The sequence below is a fragment of the Corvus cornix genome, chromosome Z (genome assembly GCF_000738735.6).
Source record: "Corvus cornix cornix isolate S_Up_H32 chromosome Z, ASM73873v5, whole genome shotgun sequence".
Classification (NCBI taxonomy): domain Eukaryota; kingdom Metazoa; phylum Chordata; class Aves; order Passeriformes; family Corvidae; genus Corvus; species Corvus cornix.
Window position 1 is genome coordinate 65,809,355 of NC_046357.1, and position 25,313 is coordinate 65,834,667.

At 40.8% G+C, this 25,313-nt stretch overlaps 1 protein-coding gene across 7 annotated transcripts in view; it reads left to right on the plus strand.

The window, feature by feature from the left end:
• The window catches only part of ARHGEF28 (Rho guanine nucleotide exchange factor 28), a 118,512-nt gene that overhangs the window by 71,503 nt on the left and 21,696 nt on the right, over nucleotides 1–25,313 (plus strand). For 4 of the 7 annotated variants that reach the window (XM_039567389.1, XM_039567392.1, XM_039567393.1 and 1 more), the window contains 20 exons: nucleotides 3,131–3,203; nucleotides 3,714–3,837; nucleotides 5,153–5,285; nucleotides 5,655–5,710; nucleotides 7,767–7,818; nucleotides 8,359–8,506; nucleotides 8,611–8,732; nucleotides 9,616–9,756; nucleotides 10,227–10,477; nucleotides 11,392–11,514; nucleotides 11,900–12,017; nucleotides 12,862–13,116; nucleotides 13,998–14,074; nucleotides 14,751–14,929; nucleotides 15,597–15,691; nucleotides 16,558–16,740; nucleotides 19,311–19,442; nucleotides 20,046–20,131; nucleotides 23,515–23,553; nucleotides 23,643–23,690. In XM_039567389.1, coding sequence (XP_039423323.1) covers nucleotides 3,131–3,203; nucleotides 3,714–3,837; nucleotides 5,153–5,285; nucleotides 5,655–5,710; nucleotides 7,767–7,818; nucleotides 8,359–8,506; nucleotides 8,611–8,732; nucleotides 9,616–9,756; nucleotides 10,227–10,477; nucleotides 11,392–11,514; nucleotides 11,900–12,017; nucleotides 12,862–13,116; nucleotides 13,998–14,074; nucleotides 14,751–14,929; nucleotides 15,597–15,691; nucleotides 16,558–16,740; nucleotides 19,311–19,442; nucleotides 20,046–20,131; nucleotides 23,515–23,553; nucleotides 23,643–23,690 — 2,435 coding nt within the window. The remainder of the gene's footprint in view (nucleotides 1–3,130; nucleotides 3,204–3,713; nucleotides 3,838–5,152; nucleotides 5,286–5,654; nucleotides 5,711–7,766; nucleotides 7,819–8,358; nucleotides 8,507–8,610; nucleotides 8,733–9,615; nucleotides 9,757–10,226; nucleotides 10,478–11,391; nucleotides 11,515–11,899; nucleotides 12,018–12,861; nucleotides 13,117–13,997; nucleotides 14,075–14,750; nucleotides 14,930–15,596; nucleotides 15,692–16,557; nucleotides 16,741–19,310; nucleotides 19,443–20,045; nucleotides 20,132–23,514; nucleotides 23,554–23,642; nucleotides 23,691–25,313) is intronic. The other 3 variants (XM_039567390.1, XM_019282042.3, XM_039567391.1) reach the window with 2 other exon arrangements.

A 25,313-nucleotide genomic window follows, 5' to 3' on the forward strand; every position in this document is an offset into this window, starting at 1 on the left:
ATCCTGCTGGCCACAGTGTTTTTGGTACAGGCCAGGATGCCATTGGCCTTCTTGGCCACCTGGGCACACCCTGGCTCATGTTCAGCTGCCTGCACCAGCACCCCCAGGTCCTTTTCCTGTGGGCAGCTTTGCAGCCACTCTGCCCCAGCCTGTGGCACTGCCTGGGGTTGTTGTGAACCAAGGGCAGGACCCGGCACTGGGCCTTGTTGAACCTCACACCACTGGCCCTGGCCCATGATCCAGCCTGTCCAGATCCCTCTGCAGAGCCTTCCATCCCTCCAGCAGATCAGCACTCCCACCCAGCTTGGTGAGATCTGTGAATTGACTGAGGGTGCATTCGATGTCCTCATCCATATCAGTAATAAAGATACTAAACAGACTGGCCTCAATGCTGCACCCTGGGAAACAGCACTGGTGACAGACTGACAACTGGTTTTAACTCCATTCACCACCACTCTCTGGGCCCAGACATCCAGACAGTTTTATACCCAGCAGAGTGCACCTGTCCAAGCCATGAGCTGCCAGCTTCTCCAGGAGATGGCTTGCTGGGCCTGATGACCTGGCTGTCCTGTATGTGCCAATGATCACACTTAAGATTCTCTGTTCCGTGACTTTCCCCTCACTGAGGTCACCAAGGCCAGGCTGACAGGCCGTAGTTCTGCAGATCCTCCTTCTGACCCTTCTTGTAGGTGGGCACCACCCTCGCAAACCTCCAGTTATCTGGGGTGTCCCTGGTTAACTAGGGCTGATGATAAATGATGCAGAGTGGCTTGGCAAGCTCTTCTGCCAGCTCCCTCAGTACTCCAATGATCTTTGAGATCCTTTCCAACCCTAACCACTCTGATTCTTTGACATTCAATGTGGAAACATACAAAAATTGTGGAAATGTTATCATTAACTTTGAAACCATTTAACAACTTCAAAAACTGTTGTGAGATTGAGAGATACAATGTCTGCAGACTTTTTTCCTATACAACTGAGTTAAGCAGTGCAGAAGGTAACCTCTTTGATGTTACTCAGATTTACTGTAAGACTTCATGTCCCCTTGTAAGGAGGAGTATATATTGCAGCCTGCAGCATGCAGCTGTGTTATATTTTCCTCCATCACCTAAAGTATTTGTAAGCATTTATATTCAACAGATCAGGTGAGAAGTCTTTGAAAAAAACAAGGCAGAAGAAAAAGGTAGAAGTATGTCACAGAACTAAAAGATAGCAGAATAGTGAAGCTCTGTGTCATGTACTTAAAGTTAAGACAGAAATCCTGCAGCTAAGGGACTTTGTTGTTGTTGGTGTCGCAGCCCATTAAGTTTCACCAGACACCATTACCTGCCCTGACTTGATATGGGCTTGGCGCCATTTCCTTTTCGTTCTTTCTCCGCTTCTTCCTGGGACAGTCAGTGTTGGACCTTTACATATCTTGTGGAGAGGTTGAAAACCTATTCCTGTCCAGACTTTAGAAGCAGGGTGTTCTACAGCCTGCACTGCAGATGCGGTGTAATGCTGAGAGGGAGGGTGGTGGTCTGCTGAGCTTCCTGCTGGCTCTTCCCTTCCACCAGGACCTCCTGCATTGTCCCTTTTTTTGCCAGCATTTTGCAAGGATGGGAGCATTGAAGACAGTGTTTGGCAGCTGGCAGTGGTGATTATTGTGTAAGGCAGGGACACCTGTGCTTGCTTTGAGCAGTTTTCTCTGGGCATGGAACTAGCCCAGGAGCTTGGTCCAAGAAGCTGGGTCAGATAGTTCATCCCAATCTCTATGGACTGTCGTGGGACTGTGTCTGGGTCTGTGCGGGAGTCTGCACATGGAAAACCTGCCCCTTCACCTCTGCCTAGCTGCCAGCAATTTGGACATCTTGCTCAGGTCTTAGCTATACAAGAGGGAGGTGCAGCTGCCCTTGCATCTTGCAACAAAATGTAAGCCAAAGCAGATGAATTCAGGATGACAACAGGATGGTGTTTTTCACATAAAATATGAGAAAAAAAGAGGTAAAACCCCATCTGTTTCTTGTGGAAACTCCTAAATATGCCCAGGTTTAAAACATACTACCTACCAGGCTGTAACAGTAAAGGATTTGTCCCTGCTCTGTAGATGGTGTGCTCATGAACAGTGGGCCCTCCCTCCTCCAGGCCCTTACACTCTCTAAGTCAGTGTCTCATCTCCACCTTTCTAGTAAGTACTTCAGTGCCAACCCCACAGTGCTGTTTTGCATGAGGCTGTCTTCCTCTCCCATGGATACACGGCACTGGTTTCTTACAGAAGCATCCCGTGGCACAGGTTGTGCCTGACAACTAACTGAAATGCCCTTTTAGTCTCGCTGCCTCTTTGGTAAATATTCTAGCTCTTGCTAACCTGAAGTCTACATTTGTCTGAGGAGATGCTGATTCAGCAAAGGGTGTTTAAGCCTGTATCTAACTTCAAAGAAAGCATAGTCTGGTGTTTTGACTTAGGCAAGTGCTTATCTTTCTGCACTATACCTGTGGTAGCTTTGCTAAAAATGTCTGCAAAGCAGAGTGGCTTTTAATTTGAAAATGGCAGTGGTGTCTATAGTTTTAGGCTTATTTTCTCCTGAAACAACCCAGCTGAGTTGTTTATCTTTTATTTTGCTTTTTAGAGAGCTTGTGAAAAGAATCGCCTTGAGTCATCTGTTTATAGGATCATAGAATTGTAGAGGATACAAATTTCTAACACATTAAACATCCTATGCAGTACCTGAAGTTGTACTATTCCTATTTAAATTTTTTTAATAGATAAAACTGTATAAGGTGTGTAACTGAAAATGTTAGAAAAATGTCATTAAGATATTTCACAGAAAATGATGTAAAAAGCAAAGTGAAGAGTGAGTCATTCAAGTCTGGGTTGTTAGGAAAAACAAAAGAAATATTTTTTGCTATTCTTAAAAACAGGCTGCAGAAACTGTTATTCACTTATACTGTTCTCAGACTAAAAGCTTAGTAGGAAGTGGTCTTAACCTAGAAAAAGCTGTTTCTAATGTATGTATGTTTTTTCTTCCTAATTTTCAAATGACATTGCAAACCCTTAATGGCAAGCTTATGGCTTGGCAGAGGTCATGATTTTCAAATCAACCTGATGACCTTGCAATCTAAGTGCCCGATGACTGTTTGTGTCTTGCAGAGAAAGCGTACAGTCTGCCCGAGCAGTCCCGAGAGCAAAGGTATGGGTGTGTGTCGCGGAGAGCCGGGAGCAGGTTTGTGCAAGAATGCCATCTAGGGAGCTGTGTGGGGAAGAGACATCAGCACCCCTCCCACGAAGGGTTTGAGAAGTTGTGTAGAGGCCCATGGCATCTGAGAGCTCATGCCTAAACCGTGTGTCAAGCTCAACCCAGCTCTCATCACACACATCCTACAGCAGGGATTTACTGTGGGACCTGCAGAGTAGGGATGGGTTCCTGTCTGCTGCTGGGGCTCCTGTCCACTGCAGGAATGTCCAAACCACTGCAGTAAAAGCAAGGGTGCTTTTGATACCAACTGTAATGTAGGCAAGCTTGTTACACATCGCACATGCAGAGCACTCATTGGCAAGTGTTACCTCTTTTTATAGAGGGATAGCAATCTTTTTTGTAATGTGTTATACCCACAGCAGAGCATGACATTGTAAATGTTAGGTGAGACAAGCACTGTCCAGATTCTGCTATATCTTAATCAAAGGACTGTTGCCACTGGAATGAGGAACATTTTTTCACTGGTCTCTATTTTAGGATTCAGGAAGAGGAATGGAATAAATATGCTGTACCCTCAAAAAATGAGTCTGAAAAATATAAAGTGAGTCGGACTTTCAGCTTTCTGATGAACAGGATGACCAGCACACGGAATAAATGCAAGGTAAGTTGGGATTTATGTCTTTTTATTATGCATGATTATGTCACTGTAATTAAATTAATTATATATGGAAGGTAAATTTTTATGTAAAATAAATTGTTTATTACAAAACCATAAAAGTCTTAGGAGAACTATTTTCACTTAAAAAAAAAAAATTAAAACATATGCAGGATACCCTGAAATGGCCTTTGTATTAAAAACTAGCCTTCCTTTTAAACAACAGCCTTAGCTGAACAATTTTTTGATGTCATTAGTACTTCTGTTTGGTGATTTAGCGAACATTTAAATGTATTAATTGCATTTAAGAAATAATTTGCTTTGTTAAATCAAATTAAGAGATATGGACCTCTTCTTGGAATTGCTCTCAAAAAATAATTGAGTGTGTAAGCTTCTACATTAGGGTGTAGTTAGCTGAATTTGCCTTATTTGAAGTTAAGGGGACTTCTTGCGTAAGTAAGCATTGCTTAGTGCTAAACAGTTGGAGACTGTGGAAGGTAGATTACAACACGGTAATTTAATTCTAAGACATCTTAATTTTAGATTAATGGCATCAATTAGCACTTTGAAAGACAGGCTTGGCCTACAGGCTCTTTCTGGCTGGCCTTCTGGCAGTTTTGCATACTCCCTGGTGTGCCCTTCTGTGCCCCAGGACATTCTAATGTACGTGGATGTCAAGGTGTTTGTCTGAGGTGGTATCTTCAAGAGTGTCAAAATTGACTGTGAGCATGTATGTCTGGTTGTGCAGCCTGTGTCTGTGTGTTCTCCTAAGGTATAACAGTCAGTAACTACAAGTATACTTACTATATGTATAGTTATGCCAGCAAGGGTACTGTAAAAACAGACAGACTTTATTAAATTTTTTACAACTCATTAAAAATAGGTTGTTTCTAGTGTCTTCTAAGACCTAAAGAATGCTTGTCTAAATTTGCATAACTGCTCCTTTATCTGCAGAGGCATGAGCTGTATACATGTAGGGGATGTAGGCATTGATACCCATGTGTGCAGTGAATCAACAACTTCTTAAATTTTATTTCATGTACCTCCCCTTTTTGTAGATTTCTAAATGTATTTCTGCCAGTCTTCCTTGAGAATGCTTCCAGGCCTAGCTGCCACTAAAAGCAATGCCTACATAATTTTAGGGCTTCATCAACATTGAGTGTAAAAGTACAGTATGCTGTTGCTGGTCTTCCAGGACAGGGAATAAATATTATAGAATAATTTGATTTTATAAGGGAATATTTTATTGCTTTTAAGATTGAATTACTTGATCTTATTTTCTTATTTATTTATTTTCCTGCCTCTGTTTTTGGGGATGAAGACAAAAAATAAAGATACCAAAGATAAGGAGAAACCAACCAGGCACAACTTTTCAAATGGTTCTTTCCCAGGAGTTATCCCATGTACAGTCTGTGAAAAGGCTCTCCTAGGAAAGGAGTCACTGCAGTGCTCTCGTAAGTAGCTCCTGGCTTTTACATGTGAATTTACAGTTCTCTGAATGCTGCTCTGACATCCTCGTTCAGTGTGTTGTTTGAAACCTTGTCTACATTTGGATGTCCCTGCGTTATGTAATGAGCTGAGGTTGACAAGGGAGAGCGAGGAAGGACAGCAGGTAACAGACTCAGAAGGCACCTCATCAATCTCCTAGACCTAGCACATTAGGCAGAAGCCTCTTTCTAGCCTGGATCTGTACATCAAAGAATCCTGAGGATTACTTTAGTAAGTAAACCTGAAAAAGGGAAAAACTGAGGCCTCAGAGTACATTTTCTGCAGACTGGGGACCCTGTTTGGTACCAGGCTTTGAAATGTACCTTCTCTTTCAGATTGCAGTGTGATTGTGCATAAAAGCTGCAAGGAGTGCGCTCCTGTGTGCACCAAGGTAACCTCGTACACTGATCTTACTGGAGCATACTTGCTTTCCAAGGGAAAAATGGAAACATGATGAAGGAAAAAAGAAAATACATGCAGACTGCCTGGACCCAGTGTCTGTGTGCAAAGGGCTGCAAGGGTGTCAGAATGGCTAATGTGAGCAGCGGAGCAAACACTGTGCTCGAATAACAATTTTTAGTAGGGGGTGAAAAATGGGTTTCAGGAAGTATTTAGGTTTTTGAAGACTTTCAAGCTCAGATTGTGAAATGGTGTGCCTGGAGGGTTGCAAAACAGGTTGAAAAGAAGGGCTCCTCAAAACCACAAAGAGGATCCTTGTGTACAAGGGAAGAGACCATAGTTTGGAATAATGGAAAGCAGAGATGGAAGACACTCTGGCAGGTGACCTCTTCCACCTCCTCACCCTTGGGCAGGCTCACTTCCAGGTAACAATTTGGGCAGGTGTTTGTTTCATCCGTTCTGGAAATTCTCTGGAGGAGGGGACTCCGCAGCTGCCTGCCTAGGCAGTTACTCCGTGTTCAGCTGCTTCTGAACAGGGCAAAACCAGCACTAGAGCTGATGGATACTACCTTAACTCTTAACAAGGAATGCATGCATGGTGAGGTTATCATAAAAAAGACATAATATTGAAAAACAGATGTGTAAGGCTACTGCCCTCAGGAAATAAAATGAGACTTGAAGAGAAATGTGCCACAGTGATGCAGGTCATTTTTCAAATCAGTGGAGTGTGTCTTTCTGGTGTAGCTGGGTTTTGCATCATGGTGGCTTGCAAGGACAGCATGTTTCCATACTGATTCTTTAGCATAAACAAGCCTTAAACTGTATGTAAATCAAGTGGGTTTAATTTTGTTTATAATTTTCATGTCATAGTCTTGCACTGTACTAGTTTGAAAACAAACCAGTGGGAGGCACTAAGTCAGAATAACAATTTAATGGAAATTAAAGAAAAGGGGGAAAAAAAAAGGTAAAAGAAAACACTGTCAAACTGACAGAGTCAAGGTACAACCTGACACCCTGTTAGGCAGGGTGGTGGTAGCAGTCTGGTAGAATGGTGGCTGCAGTCCTCTGAAGCAGTGATCCTGTAGTAAAACAGTCTGCTCTTCCTCAGGAAGTCCAATGGTGGCTGTGTAGCTCCTGTCCTCTGGAAATCCAGTGGGAAGCCGGTCTCTCTGGTGTTCAGCCTCAGATTATATCCACGATGGGATGCTTGGTTCCTCCCTCTGGGTGGAGCATCTCACAATGGGGTGATGAGTCATGAGGCAAAGTGTTGATTAGGCTCATTAACAGAAGATAGTCCGGAGGGAGTTATCTCTGAGTCAGGCGGCAGGACAATGATGGGCAATTAACAGAAAGATAGTCTGGGGGGAGGAGGCAAGGAAACACTGCCCCTCCTGATTTCAACAGCTGATGGGGATGGTAATAGAATACACTGCAACCCAGGACATGCACTAATTTCTGGGCAACTTTAATGCGTTAAGACAGCTGAACTGGCAGCTTTGGTTCCTGGGGATGGTGGGTTATTTGCAAGAGGAAGCAAGAGCCCCACCACCTCCAACTCATCTCAGCAAGAATGCAGTGCAGGAAATGTTCACTCACCCACCTGCAGTGAATATATGCCCAAGCACAGCAGGCTTTTGCTACAGATTTTGCAGAAGTCCACTTTGGAAGGGGGAGCGGTTCTGCCTGTGGTACCCATGCTTCCTCAGAGAGTGCCCTGCCACAAATGCTTTGATCTTATTTGAGTATAAAACCCTGAATGTGCACTTTTCTTGCAGTCTTTGCAGGCAATACTCATATAGAGAAAGTAGAATGTTTTAACACAATCTGCTTAGGATAAATAATTCTGTATCGTAGTACAAATAGTTTTCTACTTTGAATATTGTTATCTACTAATAACTAATAAAATCAGTTACTGGAAGAAATTAGTACCATAATTTAGGACCACTTTCTTGTCGCCCTTTGTGTGATGGTATATGTAAATGAGTTACTGACTTGACTGTTAAGTATATTATCAGCTATGTGATTCCAAAAAATTCTTCTGTTTTCAGAAATCCCAGGAGAGATACCATAATAAAAACAAGCCCCAAGTTGGTGTAACAAGTAAGTTAGGTGTAAACCTAGCATTTCTAAGGTAGGCCTTGATTAAAAATCGTGGGACTGATAGCATGAAATTTCCTGCATCATTTGTCTGTTTTTAATTTTCATTTCAGGATCTGTAAGAAAGGGTGTGTGTCTCTAATACGAATGGAATTTTTTTTGAGAGATGACTGTTAAGTCATCCTCTACTAAAATGCATGTGAATTTACTGTATTTTCAGTTAAAACAAAAATAAAAAGTAGTTCTATGTAGTTTACCTCGTGCACAAGTATTTGCACACCTGTAGAGCATGTATGATTTGAGATTATTTTCTTATCAAATGATATCCACAGTGGGGCTATTGCCTACAGGCTTATTTTTATATTCTGTGATAGAGTATTGTGGTCATGCACCTTGGCAAGAAGACATTCTTGGTGCCTGGTGTAGGTCAATATGAGCACCAGATATCATTTCTCAGTATAAGGGCGCTGTTGATGACATACTCTGTCAAACAATGACAAATTCATTGTTTGTCAAAATATTGTGTTGTGCTTTGCCTCACAGATGCCCTGCCTGGAGACATTTCACAGATGGTTCAATCCTCAGTGCATCCTTCTTCCTCCGTGCCTATTGGACTGTCTCCTGGAAAGAGGGAAGCCTCACAACAGCCGTACTTCTTGTCTAAAAGTGTCCCCAGCGCCAGTTTGGAAAGGTAGAAGGGCAGTTGCCAATGGACTATGCTAAATACATCCTTCAGCATTTCTAGAAAAATTGAAACCAGGAAATAAATGTGGGATTTTTTTATTTCTGCTGTAGAAGAGCTACACAATTTTCTGAACAAGACTCCGAGACTAGCCCCTGGAGGTCCAAGTCACAGTCTGAAGAGATGTTACAAGCATTAGGGGCCTTTTCTTCAATGGATGCTTTTATAATGGAAGGTGAGAATATTGCACAGATGTTGCATCTTATAGCTGGTATTGGAAAGTGAAAACCAGAAAAACTCCTTAGCTCATTTAGGAAGACATTTCATCTTCTAAAAGAGCACCTGTTTTTGATAGTTACAAGTTGTGTCCCTCATTAAAATGATGAAATCAAACACATTAGTCTTAAAAGAGAACTTTTCCTTTCTTCCTCATAACTATTTTATAACTTCTAGAATATTTTAGTATGTTGTTACCATTTTAAAATAACAGGGATAAATGTACTGGGCATCCTTGAAGAAACAGAACAGTAATACACTTTTCTTATGCACTCATCCAGTCGACTCCGTTGACAGTGTCCATTGCAAACTATAAACCTGCAACACTTGTATTTCCTCAGTAGCCCCAAATTCTTACCTCCTACTGGTGAGCTGTGCTCCTATGATAGCTACATAGCCTTGTGAAGCAAATAGAGACAGGTTTTTTCTGTAGCTAGGTGGGAGACTGAATTTGAAAGCTGAAGGGCATTCACTCACATAGAATGGTGCAAATACCACTCACTGGACATCTGCTGTTGGAAATGTTGAATTTTATTTTTAAATTTTAAAAAGTTTCTTCAAGCAAAGAGTTATAAAAAAGATTTAATCTGAGGAAAGAAGAGTGGGTTTTTTTTTATTATTCTTCTCCCCTTCTGTCACAAAAACAATTCAACACTTCGGTAATGATATTGACATCTGACAAACTTTGCTGCAGTAAAGCCGGTGCCAGTGTTTGCAGAAGTCTTACCTATAGTTATCTCTGTGATGTGTTCCCCTTACTATATGAATAGATCTGCATGTGCCAAGGGAATTCCCTTACTCTTTACATGTGTGGTGTTAAAGAAATATAAATTTTGTCATAGATGATGTGGATTTGTCTCAGTGGACTGATCTCTGCACAGATGCAGAAGAGTTTGAGGCAGAGTCCTGGAGTCTTGTCGTGGATCCAATGTTCTGTAGCAAGCAAGAAAAGGATGTTGTCAAGCGGCAGGATGTCATATTTGGTCAGTATTTCAAAGATTTGTGTAGGTTTGAAAGCAATTTGGTGTATCAAATAGAGAGGGAACCTACATAGTTTATGTCCAGAAGAACAAATGCTTCAACTTAAAACAATAGGAAAGTTCAAAGAACATTTTTATCACAAATTACAATGTGTCCTAGAACTAAAGAAATGGATAGTAATGGCTACCAGAGACATGCCTAGCCTGTTCACAGAATGGTTGAAATTGGAAGGGACCTATCCAATCCCCTCAAAAGCTAAAGCAATTACAACCACAGCTTGTTCAGTGCATACAGAGAGAATTGTGTCAGAGCCAGATAAATTAAGTCTTTCTACTGACATAATCTATTAGGTTTGAGGCTCACAGAGAAAAAGGAGCTATGACTGTGCATTTGATAGACTGAACTCTATCTTAGAAGGTGTGCAGAATATTCAGGGGATTACTACACTGTGCTCTTTTCTTTTATACCACAGAGTTGATGCAAACAGAAGTACATCACATCCATACCCTGTTCATTATGTCTGAAATATTCCGGAAAGGGATGAAGGAAGAACTGCAGCTTGACCACAGCATGGTGGACAGAATATTCCCCTGCTTAGATGAGCTACTGGAGATACACAAGCAATTCTTCTGCAGAATGAAGGACAGACGGCAGGAATCATGTGAGGCAGGGAGTGAGCGTAATTTTGTCATCAACAGAATTGGAGACATCCTTGTGCAGCAGGTAGAGGCATCAGCTCTTTTAATCCTTTAAGTGCTCAGGGTTCCCAATTTAAACAATTTTTTTACTCCGAAACTTCTGTGGGCAAGAAGACAGTTATGGTTGCCTCAAAAAGATTCAAAACTTGTCCTCCCCTGACTATTTCAGGATGAAATAGCAATGTGAAAACAAATCATTATTGTCAGGTGACTGTGATGAACTTGGGGTGGACTTCTCCCTATGTGGTATGAGTGACAAGGAAAGTGATGAACTTGGTCCTGTTTACAGTAGAAGGCTGCTGTCATACTATGGACTGCAAAAAATGCAAGCAATGGATTCACATTTTTAACAGCTGAGCAGGGATGTGAAGATCTGACTGGTAATGGAAATGAAACTACCCATTAATTTCTTGTAGTGGTCTGGCATGTTACATATCAGGATACTGCTCCCTAGGGAAGGGTTGGTTGCAAGGTGTTTCCCGTGGCTGAAGAACAGCTGACTGATAGCTTGGCATTCACACTTCAGTTCCTTGTGAAAGGGAGATGTAGCTTTTCACCTTTGGTCAGTCTGTTTTCACTCCACTGACATAAAGAGCTGAGCTGTTACCTTGTCTAGGAGCAGTGTGGAGATCAGACCAAAGTAAATGAACCTCAGAGGGTTGTGTTTGAAAAGAGGTGAAGGAAATGTTGTTAAAATGTTCTAGCTGTTACCAGCAAGACTACGGTGGAGGTTGCTTGCTCTCTCTCCAGCCTACGTTCTTCTTCTTGCTCCTAAAAACATCTAGCCTATTTTCATTCTGTTGCGGTGGGCCCTGTTTGTGAAATTCAGAGAACTTCATAAACCAGTTCCCTATTGGTACAAAATTCATTAGTTAAAAGGTATACAATTTCCTGTATATGATATAATGTTGAGCACAATTCACTTATTACTTTCTTCAGTTTTCAGAGGAAAATGCAACTAAAATGGAGAAAATATATGGAGAGTTTTGTAGCCATCAGAAAGAAGCTGTTAATCTCTTCAAGGAGCTGCAACAAAACAAGAAGTTCCAGAATTTTATTAAAGTAAGTTAATGTGGAATCACGAGCACTATTGACAAAAGGCTCAGGAAAAAGGTACATAGCTTCTACTTAGATTTAGGATTGGAATTATATTCAGTAACTCACTTTTAATAGTTGATAAAAATGGCAAAAGTTTTTTCCTCTAGTGAGCTGATAAATCACAGTTTTCTTTCAAACTTTAGAATGCTTTGGCATCCAGTGTGTATTACACACATGTTCCTGTTATAGTACGCCTCATCCCTCAGCACAGCAACTGTTCCTTGGGGATGGTTCAGATTACCAGCATTTGTTTTAACTTATTCTAATGCTTTTAGATCATATTTCTTATTAGTCAATTTGTGGTTTAATATGCATTTACTACTTAAGGTATATATTTGTATCTGTGCAGCTGAGAAATAGTAACATGTTGGCACGACGCCGAGGAATCCCTGAGTGCATTTTGCTCGTCACCCAGCGGATCACCAAATACCCTGTTCTGGTTGAAAGGATACTGCAATACTCAAAAGGTGAACAAAAGCTGAAGTGTTGTTTCACGTCTGAAATCCTAGCACATTTCTAACGTAAGGAATTTGCACAGCTACAATATCACAAAAGATTAAATTCACTGCTCTATTGAGAGAGAACCAGAGCAACATAAATAACTACTGCTCGGTCAAATGTCACCTAAACAGGGTTGTCTGGTCTGTATGGGCCTTGTCAAGGCTGGGCTGTGAAGATTTCTGATATTCCAGCCAGGTAAGCCATAGAAGTCCAGATGAGCATACTTGTTTTAGGAAAAGACCTTGACTAGAGGATGTGAACTAGCTCAGATACACATCTGTACCTTTGGAATTAATTCTGGAGGACTCTTTTCTAAGTAGGTCTAGGCAGACATTTCATAAATTACTCTCTGTTTTTTCAGACAAAGCTTGAATGACCTCTGGAACTTAGTAGAACATTTTACAAATACTATTAACTTAGAGATATTGCCCCCCACATGGGTAGTAAACGAGCATTGAAGGAAGTTGCATGTACCAATGCAAATCCTTTGTACTTGCAATTCTGTTTCAAGGGTTCTTTTACTTAGCCAGAAAAGTAATATACTATATGATTTGCTTAGCTGCTGATTTTTTTTAAAGTGCTTACACCTCATAAATTTGCCAGAAACTATTCAACATGTTGTTTTGGCTAACGAACGAATCTGAGGTACAGGTCATCTTTTCTAGTCAGATGGTTGCCAGGTTCAACTTACAATAACAAATGTATCAATTTAAGCTTTGGATCATGCTGGTTGTTTCCAGAAAATAAGGAATTTTATCTTCTCTTGAACATGCTGACTAGTATCATGTTGTTTGTTTTTGTTTCATACAGAAGGAACAGAAGAACAAAAAGACCTATGCAAAGCCCTTCGTCTAATTAAGGATATAATTGCAGCAGTAGATTTGAAAGTGAATGAGTATGAAAAAAAGCAAAAACTGTTGGAAATTCTCTGTAGAACTGAAAACAAAACATATACAAAGCTGAAAAATGGCCATGTTTTTAGGAAGCAAGACTTGATGAGGAAAGAGAGGGTACTTCTTCACGAAGGTTTAGTGTATTGGAAGACAGCAACTGGTCGGTTCAAAGGTATTTCATCTGAGCAGTAAAATCCTTTATCTCTTTATTTGCAAATAACATTTGAAGACTGGTTAAAGAGGGACTATACTTTATTGTGCTATATTGCAAATAAGAATGTCTGGGTAATGGTACTGTGAATATCCCACTAATTGCTGGAAGATCAGTTCCAGAAGCTGCCATGGTTTGTGAGTAATCTGCATAAGAACACAAGTTAACATACAATGTCATCTGTATTTCTTCTTCCAGTCCCCTCCTTCTAGTTTTCTGTTTTTCAATTTCATTTCATAATACAGTGTTTGGACTTGTACATTTTTATTGTTTCCAGTATTTGCTATTGAAAATAATTTACTAAAAAATTCAGTGGTAATGAGACATCCATAGTAGAAAAAAAATTCTAAAGCCACATTTGGCAGGACTACAGTTTTACATGCAAGCTCAGAATTTGATTTTTGGTGTTAATCACATATTAGGGGTTGGGGTTTTTTGGGGCACACTAGTATTTGCTGTACAACTTTATAAAGCTGTCTGTTCATCATTATTCTACAAATGCTTTTACCAGTGTACTACGGTGCTGTGAGTGTATGTTACAGCACAGGCAAAGCAAGGTTTATGTGAGGTAGTCTTTGCCAGGTGAATGGCTTAGGGAAGCTGTACTGCCATTGGTGCAAGGATTTGTTCTTTCCCTGGGCCAGTGCTCCAGCATGGTGCTCTTTCCTGGGAGATACAAAGCAAGGATGAGCAAGTGCTTCATGCAGACTGTGGGCTAATTCAGATATTTCCTGTTTAGTTTCCTGTAGGATTCTATATTTCTTCATCAGATAAAATAAGAATTTAACACTGATTGTACTAATTTTAATTGAAAGCCATTATTTTCCTTTTCTCATTTTAAGACACCTTAGCTCTGCTTCTAACTGATGTACTACTGTTCTTACAAGAAAAGGATCAAAAATACATCTTTGCAGCTGTTGTGAGTATATTATCAGATATTTGAACACATACATTGCTCATTTATTTGTATATTTCTCAAAAATTAGGTCATTATCTGGGTCATTCCCACATAACTTTTATTTTTTCTGAAATCCTGGTATTGTGTTCAGAACTGTAATATGTCAGTATATAGAAAATTAAGTTTGTTTCCAAAAATCTTTTTTTTTTTTTTAAATGAAGGAGGATGAAAATAACAGAATTGTATCTTTAGTATTATACCTTACATGATTGTGAAGGTGGGAAGTAATGCAGGCTCTTTCAGTTCTCTAATATAAATTTTAGTTTTTGGTAAAACAAACAGAAGAATAATTGTTACTGAAAATACAGCAGTAAACACACATAAAAGATATGAAAGGTCATGGAAAGAAGTTCTCAAGCTATATAAATATGAACATTATATGAATATTGTGTCTCAGTATGATTGAGCCTCTGAGATTTCTTTGTAGCACATATCTAGTGCTTAATTTGTTTGTTAACTGTATAATGTATTTTAAAGAACAGTTTAAAAAGATGTCTGATTACTCAAAACTTTCAGTAGCGTGACTATGCCAGGACTAGAGTTAGTCCAATGAACTGAAAAATTATGTTCTTCCTAGAGTGTGGTGTTTTATAAGAATGTAATTTATTTATGTGTGTGCTTTGACTGTTTCCTCCAGGACCAGAAACCTTCTGTTATCTCCCTTCAGAGGCTCATAGTAAGAGAAGTAGCCAACGAAGAAAGGGGGATGTTCCTGATCAGTGCTTCATCTGCAGGGCCTGAGATGTATGAGGTTCATACCAGTTCCAAAGAAGAACGTAACAATTGGATGAGGCATATTCAAGAGGCAGTGGAAAGGTAGGGAGAAGGAGTTTGGTTTTCATGCTAGCAGTCCAAAGCAGATGAAGAGTTTGTTGGATATTCATGGCAGCATGCTCTTTATTCTGCATTGCACTGGGTCCATCTGTGAGTTTGGGTTTTCTCTGAGCTCAAGGTGCCAAAACCTCTTCATTGCTCCTGCCACACTTCCCCATATTCCTCCTGGTTTCCCACTGTATCAGCATACCCTTTCGGCTCCTCATTAAACATCCTTACCACTATTGTGACAGCCTTCCCTCACCTTTGCCTTTGGCACTGGCTGCCTTAGAGAGTCCTGCAGATGTCCCATACAACCATTTGGAGGAAATCACAAATCATGCCTGCTATCTTGGCATCAGCTCATTAAGAATGGTGGGGAAAACATTGCTTCTGATGGGGCCCAAGCTTATCCTTAGGACAGCAAACCTGTGTGTGTGCCAGCCACTCTCTCTCTGCACAGTGCAGCCTTACCACAGTAAAAACAAGCCCTTCAGTCTGCTTTCTGTCCACTTACTGCCTCTTGAAGAGGCTGACAAGTGGCATGCTTCTGGATTATTGCAAAAGGTGCTGGTGTTGTGTTCTGTTTATTGTGAACATAATATTGTATTGAAGATGAACAGATGATGTGCAGTTTTGCTTTATCCACCTTTGTCTTTCATCTTTGAAGTTGTCCAGAGGAAGAAGAAGAAGTAAAAATGAGTGAGTCTGATGAGGACAGACGTACTGCTGAGGCCAAGGCATACAAAATTCAGAAATATCAAGGTGTGGTACCTTTCCTGTTGCTCTGAGAGCTCTGACATCCTTAGAATTCAGGATGAATTAATCATGAACCCATATTGGCTGGAGGGTTCAGAGTGGCTCAACAGTCAGAGTCACAGCAGAGACAGATGGGGTGGTCTGATGGTATAATGTGAGTGTATCAAAAGAGAAGCATGTGTTTTCCAAACACTTTAATGTTTTTGCTACATTGCCATAAGCAAAAAAAGAAAAAATAAAAATGGGTATTTTCAAAACAAACACTGAATTTCACAGATTAGCATCAGGACCAGGTAGTTCTGATAATACCTTGAATCTTTACAGTTGTGTGGCTTTGTGCTTGTTTATGGCACTTTGTCCTTTGCTGCTATTATTTTTATCTGAAAATACAGCTAATAGCATAAATTCTACTTCCTTGGTGCCCCTACACCTAACTCCCACATCTTTATACTGTTTTGAGGAGAGAAATCGCAGCAATGTCTGTCCTATTGAGAGCCACAGGGGAGGGCATCCTCTGCGCAAAGTAGGTGTTCTTTTGATGTTGAGGCCCTGAATTACCACACATGAGCCAAGTGCTTTTCCAGAAGCACTGACTTGTCATTGTGAGTGCAACAGGAGTAATGAGGGCCAGAGAGGGCAGCCAAGGCCACCTCATCAGGCTAGGGCTTTGGGTGTGTGTTAGCTTTCGTTTGGACAGACTATGGGATGAACTTGGCTGAATTTGGCTCCTGGTCACTTAAAAGAATCATAACTTGAATTAGCACTTTCTGTGTGGCACAAAGATTAGAAAGGTGAATGGGCAACATGCTTTCCCTGCAGGATAAAATTTCTAATACAGTTTTCAATTTTACACTGTTCAATTTTGGTTACAGAATCACTGAGTAACCAAGACCAGCAAATATGCAGTCATTTAGAAGAAAAGTTGCGTATCTATGCAGAACTGGGAGATATGTGTGGGTTTGACGATGTCCACGTAGAACCTCACCTACTTATCAAACCCGATTCTGGAGAAACTCCACAGGCTGCCTCACTGCTGGCAGCAGCACTCAGGGAAGGTGAGTTTTCATGGGAAGAGCAGATTGGTGGCTCTTCACATGGGCAGGTATTTTAAGGTAACAAAGTGCAGCCATGTTGCCTTGTGTTGCAATTCTGTTGGGTCTCGAGAATTGGAAGTGTCAAAAATTGCCAAAGGGTGTAGAAGAGAAATCTGTCAAGTTTATTCTTGTCAGATACAGGAGACGGTACCTGCCAGACTGCAAAATAAAGGATATGTTTAGGGCATAGCATCAAATGTAAACAGGCAGGAGTGTGGTATTAGGTTGTTAGCTGTCCTTGCAGTACAGCTCTGTGAAGCACATCAGGAGTTGCAGTATGATATTGCACCTGGTCCCCGACCTTCACCTACCTTGGCTGATTTTGATGTCAGATCAGAATCCTGTATGATCATATACAGAGCAAATCAAATTTTTACCAAGAAACACCTCCACAATTGCTCTAGGAGCCCTTTTTTCTCTGTCTGCTATCTGACAGGGAGTTGATAGGTAGTTGCACCATCTACAGTGCTGTCCTGTGAAGGAAGGAAGGGAATGGTATTTGTAGATAGCTTGCCTAGCTGGAACTTCAGCTAAACTTCTGCTAAACTCAGCTGAAAAGGGTCCTGGTAAACTGAGTCCTGATTCTAGCATCACCTAAATTGAGAACTATGTGCTACTAACAACATTTCAACCTATAAAGCAGTGGAGCTTGGTATTCATCATCATAAGTAAGTCAAAGAGCGTTTTATTGATAAAATTGATTTAACTTGTGTAGGGTACTGTAAGTCAGTGATGAAACAGAAAATAGTTAAAATGGCAGCCTATACTTATTACACACCTTTATTCTGTCCACTTCTTTATTTTTCACTTTCTCTCATGCTGTTTTTGATGTTGATGATGTCTTGGATTTCAGGACTCTACAATACTCTGTGGAAGCTTACAGTTACTTACACTGTAGACAATTTGTGGGGATCATTATCCAGGATGGAAATACTAAGTCCCTGAGCTAATAGCAGACTCTATAGGAATAAAGCATTGCTTGTTGTAGAGATGGATAGAATTACAGAGTGCTTAAGCAAATTAGATATACGCGAATCCATGAGATGAGATGGGATAAATCCAATGCTGCTCAGGGAGCTGGCCAATGTCACTGTGAGGCTGTTTTCTGTCAGCTTTGAAAGGTCACAGTGATCAGGAGAGGTTCCTGATGACTCGAAGAAAGCAAACCTCACATTCCCCTTCAAGAGGGAATATATAGAGAACTAAAAAATAGTCAGTCTCACCACTATCTCTGAGATAATCCTCCTAGAAGGCATTTCCAAGAATCTGAAAGACAGAAAGAAAATTTGGAGCAGCTGTCATGGATTAATTACAGCAGTAGTGTCTGACTAACCTGACAGGTTTCATGGTGAGAAAAGAGTGCATGTTGGCTACCTGGACATCTCTCAGACCTTCAACACTGTTTGCACTGGCTGTAGTATCCTTACATCAGAATTGATGTCAACTGCTTAACTGGATGGAAGACAGGCTGGACTGCTGGGCTCAAGGGGTCAGTCCTACGATGTCCAGTTGGTATCATGTTATTAGGGGATTCCCTTAGGGATGTATCCTGAGACCAGTAGTGCGCAACATATTTATTAATGCAGTTGACCTCAGAATTGACAACACTCTTGGCAAATTCATGACTGTCATCGAATGAGGTGGAGTGTTCAGTGAGCTGGAGATACCTCTACAGACTGGGAAAATGGGCTAAGAGGAGCACCTAGACATTTGACAAATACAAATGCAAAGTCCTGCATCTCAGGTGATGTAATCCTGTGTGTTGGTACAGGCTGGACACTAATTAGATAGAAAATACCTTTGTGGAAGTGGACCTGGGAGTCGTACTCAACAGCAGGTTGACCATGAGGCAGCAGTTGCCCTTGTGGCAAAGATGGCCAACTTCTTTCTAGGCTTTTGCAGTAGGAGGAGAGTTGCCAGCAAGTTGAGGGAGGTGATTCTTCCTCTACTTACCTCTCACGAGTCCTGTCTGGAGTGCCATGACCAATACTGCACTTCCCTGGAGAGGAGAGACATTGACAAAGTAGAGCAAATCCAGTGAAAGGTACCAGGATGATTAGAGGGCTGGAGTACATGACATCTGAAGAGAAGCTGAGGTAGTTGACTTGGTGGGATCTCATTACTGTCCGCAACTGCTTAATGGGAGGATATAGAGAAGCCAGATTTTTTGCAGAGGCATATGACGATAAAAGGACACATGGACGCGAGATAATGGTCTTGTGGTGAAACACAGAATATGCCAATTAACTGAAATGAAAAATTATATGCCATGAGAGTGTTAAAAAACGGGAACAGATTGCTCAGGAAGACTTTGAAGTTTCCATCTTTGGAGGTGTTAAAGGCTTGCGTGTTCAAAGCTCTGATCAACACAATTTAAATTGACCAGCTTTGAGTGGGGTGTAGGACTAGGTGACCTCTTAAAGTCCCTTGCAAGCTAAATTATTCCATGGTCAATCAATTCTATGTCATTGATTTATGCACTAAGGAACTATTTAAGGGGCCTCTGTAATTCTGTATGTTTTCCTCTTTAGTTGAAAGTCTCCATGTCGCTGTAACAACATCACAAGTGAGTGAAACAGACAGATCACCAGAGGAAAGTACTGAAGAATTAACTGTGAAGCGTACATTCACTGCCAATGAAATCTTGGAATCTGTTGCTGGTGGTGAGTAAAATTTGATGCTTTTACATATTCAGAGTTTTTTGGAAAGCCTCTGTGGTCTAGGACAGAATCAATAGAAAATAATGTAATAAAAGTTGTCTTTTGGCAAATGCTCAGGTAGTGTAAATTGTTATATAACTTTGTTGGAGGTACACTTTCTTATCATTGCTGTTCAACTCTACAGCAAGTCTGTTTTGCAGTATAGGCCATTTCCCTTTTTGTCAGGAGGCTTGAAAACCAGGATTGAGATTCCAATAATTTCAGCTGCAAAGGGTAGTATTAATTTCTCACAACAAAATTGCAAATACAGTTGTGTAAAAAACACTGCTACAGAGCAGTTTTAATGTTATGGTTACACTTATTTCCAAACTTTCATATGTGAAATAGTGCTAATTTTTAAGGTAGAAAAACTGGATTGGGCCACCTGTGCCATCCTGGCTTCCAAATTTGTTTTTCCCCAGCCTAGGATCCATTATGTAACTCCAAATAATAAAAATCACTTTCTCACTATCCTAAGTAGCTGTAAAAAAGCATGCTCTTTGTTTTACTAGTTAGGATATGCTTTGATACCTTTCTTTTGCATTTTCTTGGGCCTTTATTTGTTAGATGCAGAAAGAAAAGAAATTGAAGAATCACCAGAAATCAATCTCAGTGTTGAGGAGGAAGTGGCAGGTGCCAGTCTTGAGGATAAGGTATTGTAACCAGTTTTTCTTCTTGCATTGCACATAGCAGTCTGGGCACTGTGCGTGTACATACTGTCCAAATTTTTACGGGGAATTTCACTCAGATCCAGGTAATTCAGTTTAATAGAGGTCACTGCAATTATTAATAAAATTTTTAAAAGCAGTCTTAAACAATCCAAGCACAGAACAGTTTTCCTGGAAGGCTTAGGGTAAGTGAGTTGTAACAACAGGCAGTGTTTTCAAACCACTTGTATGGGCCACTTACGAGCCTGGTTCTCTGCTGTCATCATTCAATAGATGCATATCTGTGGAGCTGACAATAGTATTTCCTCTACTCCCTCCTCCTATTCACAGGATGATGAAAGTCTCCTGCAGTGACAGTCCTCAGCTAATGCAAGGAAGACTTGTGCACTGGAAGAACTTCGTCCTGAGAACAAGCACATAAAATAGGATGGATGTTTTTACACCAGCTTGCTTCAGAATTTTGAATTTTTAAAAATGGAGCAATTAGAGAATAGAAGAGGAAGTGCCCATTTTGCAAAGTCCTATAGTTGATAAGCAAATCCGGGTAGAAAAGCAGACCCAAAAATCAGTTCTGGACAAAATTAGGAATGACAAATTTTATGTAGCAACAGAGTGTTGGAGTAAGCAATGTGAATTACTGTGTGGAAATAAAGTCAACTCTAATAGTGTAGTTCTTAGGTGGAGAATAAGAATCACAAAAGGACTAAAGGGGAGATACAAGAAGATAAGATACAGAATGTGAAATGGAAAGAAACCTTTGCCTAGAAAAGGAGTTAATTAGCATTAACATACTGTCCTTGCATCAGGTCTGAAAGAGGGCTTGTGTGCCTGAAACCTTGGGTTTGTTTGTTTTCTATATTGGGAATACTCTTGCTAATACACTAATCTCTCTCTAATCTCACCTTATGTTTAGCTCTGTATCATCTTATCAGACTGCTGACAGAGGGAGGAAGGAGGAAGAATGTGAGTGAAGAAATAGGTTGAAAACCAAAGTCCAAGTGAGGGAGCAGAGAAGCTAGGTGAAGAGAAATAGAACAACCTAGAGAGGGTAGAGTGGCTCAGATATAGCCCATTAGAAGTTCCAGTAGCTCCATGTGAAAACTCTGCCACTGTGGCTATACAGAAGATAGAGCCAGGCTTTTCTCAGAGATGCAAAGATAAAGGATGAGCATCCAAGATTACAAGTTGCAGCAAGGGAAATTCTGAGTGTATACAAGGAAAAAAAAAAGTGCAAGGATGAGCAAGGAGGAATGTTTGTCCAAAGAAGTTGTGGGGATCTCTACCCTTGGGAGTTTCCTGGATTTGACTGAAGAGGGCCTTGGGCAACTTCCTCTAACTTTGAAGCTATGCTTGCTCATAAAGCTGGAGGGACCTGTACCCAACTCTTCCACCCTAAGTCATTATCCTATTATTTGTGGCCTATTTTTTGGGCAAGGCATACATCAATTCTGACACCATGTCAGAATCAGACTTACCGGCAGGTGGCAGAATGAGCAAAGAGAAGAGGCAAGGCAAGGGCTTTGCAGGGAGGTGGGTGTGCAGCCCCGGAGCGTGGAGTACCAGCTCTAGACTCTGCCCAAGTAGCCTGGGAAAACAAGACCTGGGCAGAGGGAGCAAAAGCTCCCAGCTCAGAGGTTAGATGCTGACTAGACACTGGAAGGGAGACCATTGTCCCTGCAACATGAGGGGTCCCCAGTGGGCAGCTGTGAGGAGTGATCACCATCTTGTCTCCCCTGCTCCTGCCTTGTAATTGGATCTCTGTGGGCGTTGTCCAAAGCGCGGTGCAGCCTGCTCTGGGATGTGACCAGCCTCATCTCTCTGAACCAAGGTGATCGGGAACAGTGGCAGAGAGGTGGTGGTGGCCTTCAGTTAAACACCTGAAATTATTGCTTCACTCCTATCTGGATTTGCAGGGCATGTGCAAACTCAGCTAAACCTGCCTCAGCCTCATCTCCCAGTGCTCAAGTGGTGCTGCAGTGAGGGGACTGTGGGCACTGTGACTGGCTACTTGCAACTCCGTGGTCAAACCAATGCTAGATAAACCTTCCCCTGTGCACATCCTTTTCTAAACTCAAACGGGCTTAAAAACCTGAAAGAAACTCTACTCTTTCAGTGTGCAGGCTCTCCTTTGTACACTCTTCCTCCACCTTCCAGCATCACCTTCTTTCTCTCCCTCTTGGCCCTGCTGGTCACCATCTTACCCACTGCTCACTATCCAGTTAAGGGAAAGCAGAGCTATCTTGTGTCCATCCTTGTGCTGCACGGAGACATCATGCAAAATCCTCTGCTTCTCGCAGCAGAGCTGAGCTTTTCTATGGCTTGTGGATGCAGTGAGGAAGAGGAAGGGAAGATCCTCAGGTGGAGGGGAATGGGAGCAAATACTGCAGAGAAATAATGAGACAAAGAGTAGAGGAGGAAATGATGCAGCTGGTATTCCCTTTCCCCCATGGGTGTCTCTGTTGGGCTGTGTTGGGGGGCTGGTCTTTCTCATTTTCATTTTCAGTTATTGCATCTAAATGTAGCAGATGCTTTGCTCTCTGTGGTGGAAAATGAGACTCAGTAGAGAACTTAGGAGAATCAGAGAGAAAACAAATATTCCCCAAACTCTCAGCTGCTTCTCTGAAAAAAAAAAAAGAGAAAAATAATACAGGAAGTCTTTTCAGCATAGGCTCAGAAGGGATTGCGCTTGACACAGTTCCCACCATTTCATCTTATCTTTCTCAGAGGAGCTATTCTTCATGCTGAAGGGATTATGGGTAGCTTCACCCCATAAATTTAGAAAGCTTCTTATGAAAAGGGAGCAGGATGAAGTGGCTGTGCCTTGCTGCAGAGGACAGTAGTGACCATGCTGGTGTGTTTTCTAGAGTGTACTGGACACAGCATCTCACAGGGCACCTAAGGCATTTGTTGTAATCCACTAACATGACTTCTTGCTAGTTTCTTAGTACATTATTATTTCTATTTTTGAAGAGTCTCATGCTGTTCCATCCCACTGTAAGTAGTCTAAACCCACTGTGCTTATATACAGAAGTCTGGTTACTGTATTTCAAAACTTTCAAGTAAACAAATGAATCGAAATGTCTTTTCTGTGCAGCATTAGTCAGAAGGGATTAAAATTCTGGATGAAATAGTTTTATTTGTAAAGTTGTGCTTAGAGTCTCTAGTAATTTCCACGGAAACTCCATTGTTGATGAATTATTAGTCTTCACCGATTGTTGCTTGTGTCTTTTTTCATATACCCACATAAAGGGTTGACTCAGTACACATTTCCTAGCCTTAGGTCCCCACTAGTTCAAAAAAAAAATTACCTAGATGATACAATTTTAAAATTAAAAACAACTTTTTAAAGCTCATGTATTTTTTTTTAGGGAGGAAGTATGAATATTTCAGGATCTACAGGGACAGAGGTGAGTAAATCTAAACCTCAGATAGAATGTAGTAACTATTTAGTTAACAGAGGTCAAACCTTTGAAAATCCTTCTCTTTTATTTTCTAGATTGTACAAGCAATCCAGAACTTAACCCGTCTCTTATACAGCATGCAGGTGACTACTCCACTACTAACTTCATAGAGTAATTCATTTGTCCTAATAATTTACTTTTAAAGATTTGTTTTCATGTTGCCCTACTTTTAGACATCACATTAATAGATACTGATCTCAACTGACTGTTGCATAAGTTGTCACAGAATGTATTTTTATTCTAGTTGTAGATTTCTTTTAAGAGCTGAATAATACTAACTTGCTTGGAGATCAGTCCATCCTCCCAAAAGAGGATGTTTGTACAGACCAAAAATGTAGCAGGAAAGTAAATTGATGGCTCTACTTGAACTGATGTCATTCCACATACAGATTTCTGAAATTATAGTCCAAAAAATTGAAAAAATTCAGTATTTTGATTAGACTGTTCTCTTGGTTAGTAGTAAGCAGTAACTTTGCCAGGGATCTTAGATAGCAAACTCAGTCCATTTTAGATGCTTAAATCTCAATTATCTTGTATATTCTGTAGGGCCTTAGTATGAAGCATTTGCCTCTTTTATGCTATGTTTGAATGTCTTAATTTACTTTTTCTTATTTAGCTGCAGTTTTATAATTCTATTTTAAAATGTTTCATTTGAGTATACTTAATTTTTTGATCCTATTGACTTTAGCATATATCACAATAACCTGGAAACCTTGGGCTTAGAAGTGAAATGTATTGAAGCAATGCAAAAGCAAAATAAAAATCCTATAATTCAGGCAAATTTTTTTGAGTAATTGAAAAACAAATAGGGACAGTAAAGTAAGGTTTAAGATCATGCATTAATTGTTCAGACCATGGGCAGTCAATTGCAGAGAAACAAGGAGAGGATCTTGTCCTGTTTACAGATCACTGAAACTGACCCAATGCTGGAGGAAGAGCAAAGGGGACTGCACACTGCATGAAGTTAAAAACTTTCTGGGGTGGACAGCACAGGGCAGTGGGGCTATGTGAATTCTCTGGGAATGTCTGCTGAAATAGGTTCCCATGTCAGCTCTTGAACATAGGCGGTGCAATAAGTGCCTCAGCAGATCTAGGGTTTTCTTGCTTTCCTTTCTTCTTAATCCCAGCTATTTGTTTTTGTGTTGCTGGAGGATGTCACAATCTTTAATGCAAATGTCACAACACTTTTGTGAAGGATGGAATATAGAGCTCTCACCTGTAAAACAGGAACATCAAACCTGAAATGATGACTAAGCTGCAGGTTTATGCTTGCACTGACACCTTGGTCAGGTGCGTGTAGCGGTACAGTCCTGGTGGCATGGCTGTATTGGCAAGTGGCCGTAGGACTGATGTTAGCTGTGCTGCAATGCTGCAGGTTAGCAAGGAGAGCCTTAAAGTTGGAGTGAGCTCTGCTGGAAACAGTACAGTTTTATCTGTATAGGTCACAGCTGTGTTAGGAATACTTGGGTGAGTATAGCATTCCCAGTGCCTTATTGCCCTCTTTAACCATGAAAAATCATTTTTCCTATGTGTCTTTACATCGTCTGAGAGAACACGACCCCCAGCTGTAATTGAAGTGCATATGCACAGCTGTAACATAAACATGTATAATAACACTAAGTGTAAACCAGAAGCCTTGTTAAAAGTGCTCAAAAGAATTGAGTTTTATTTTAGAAATACCTCATTGTAAAGGCATGATTACAGAA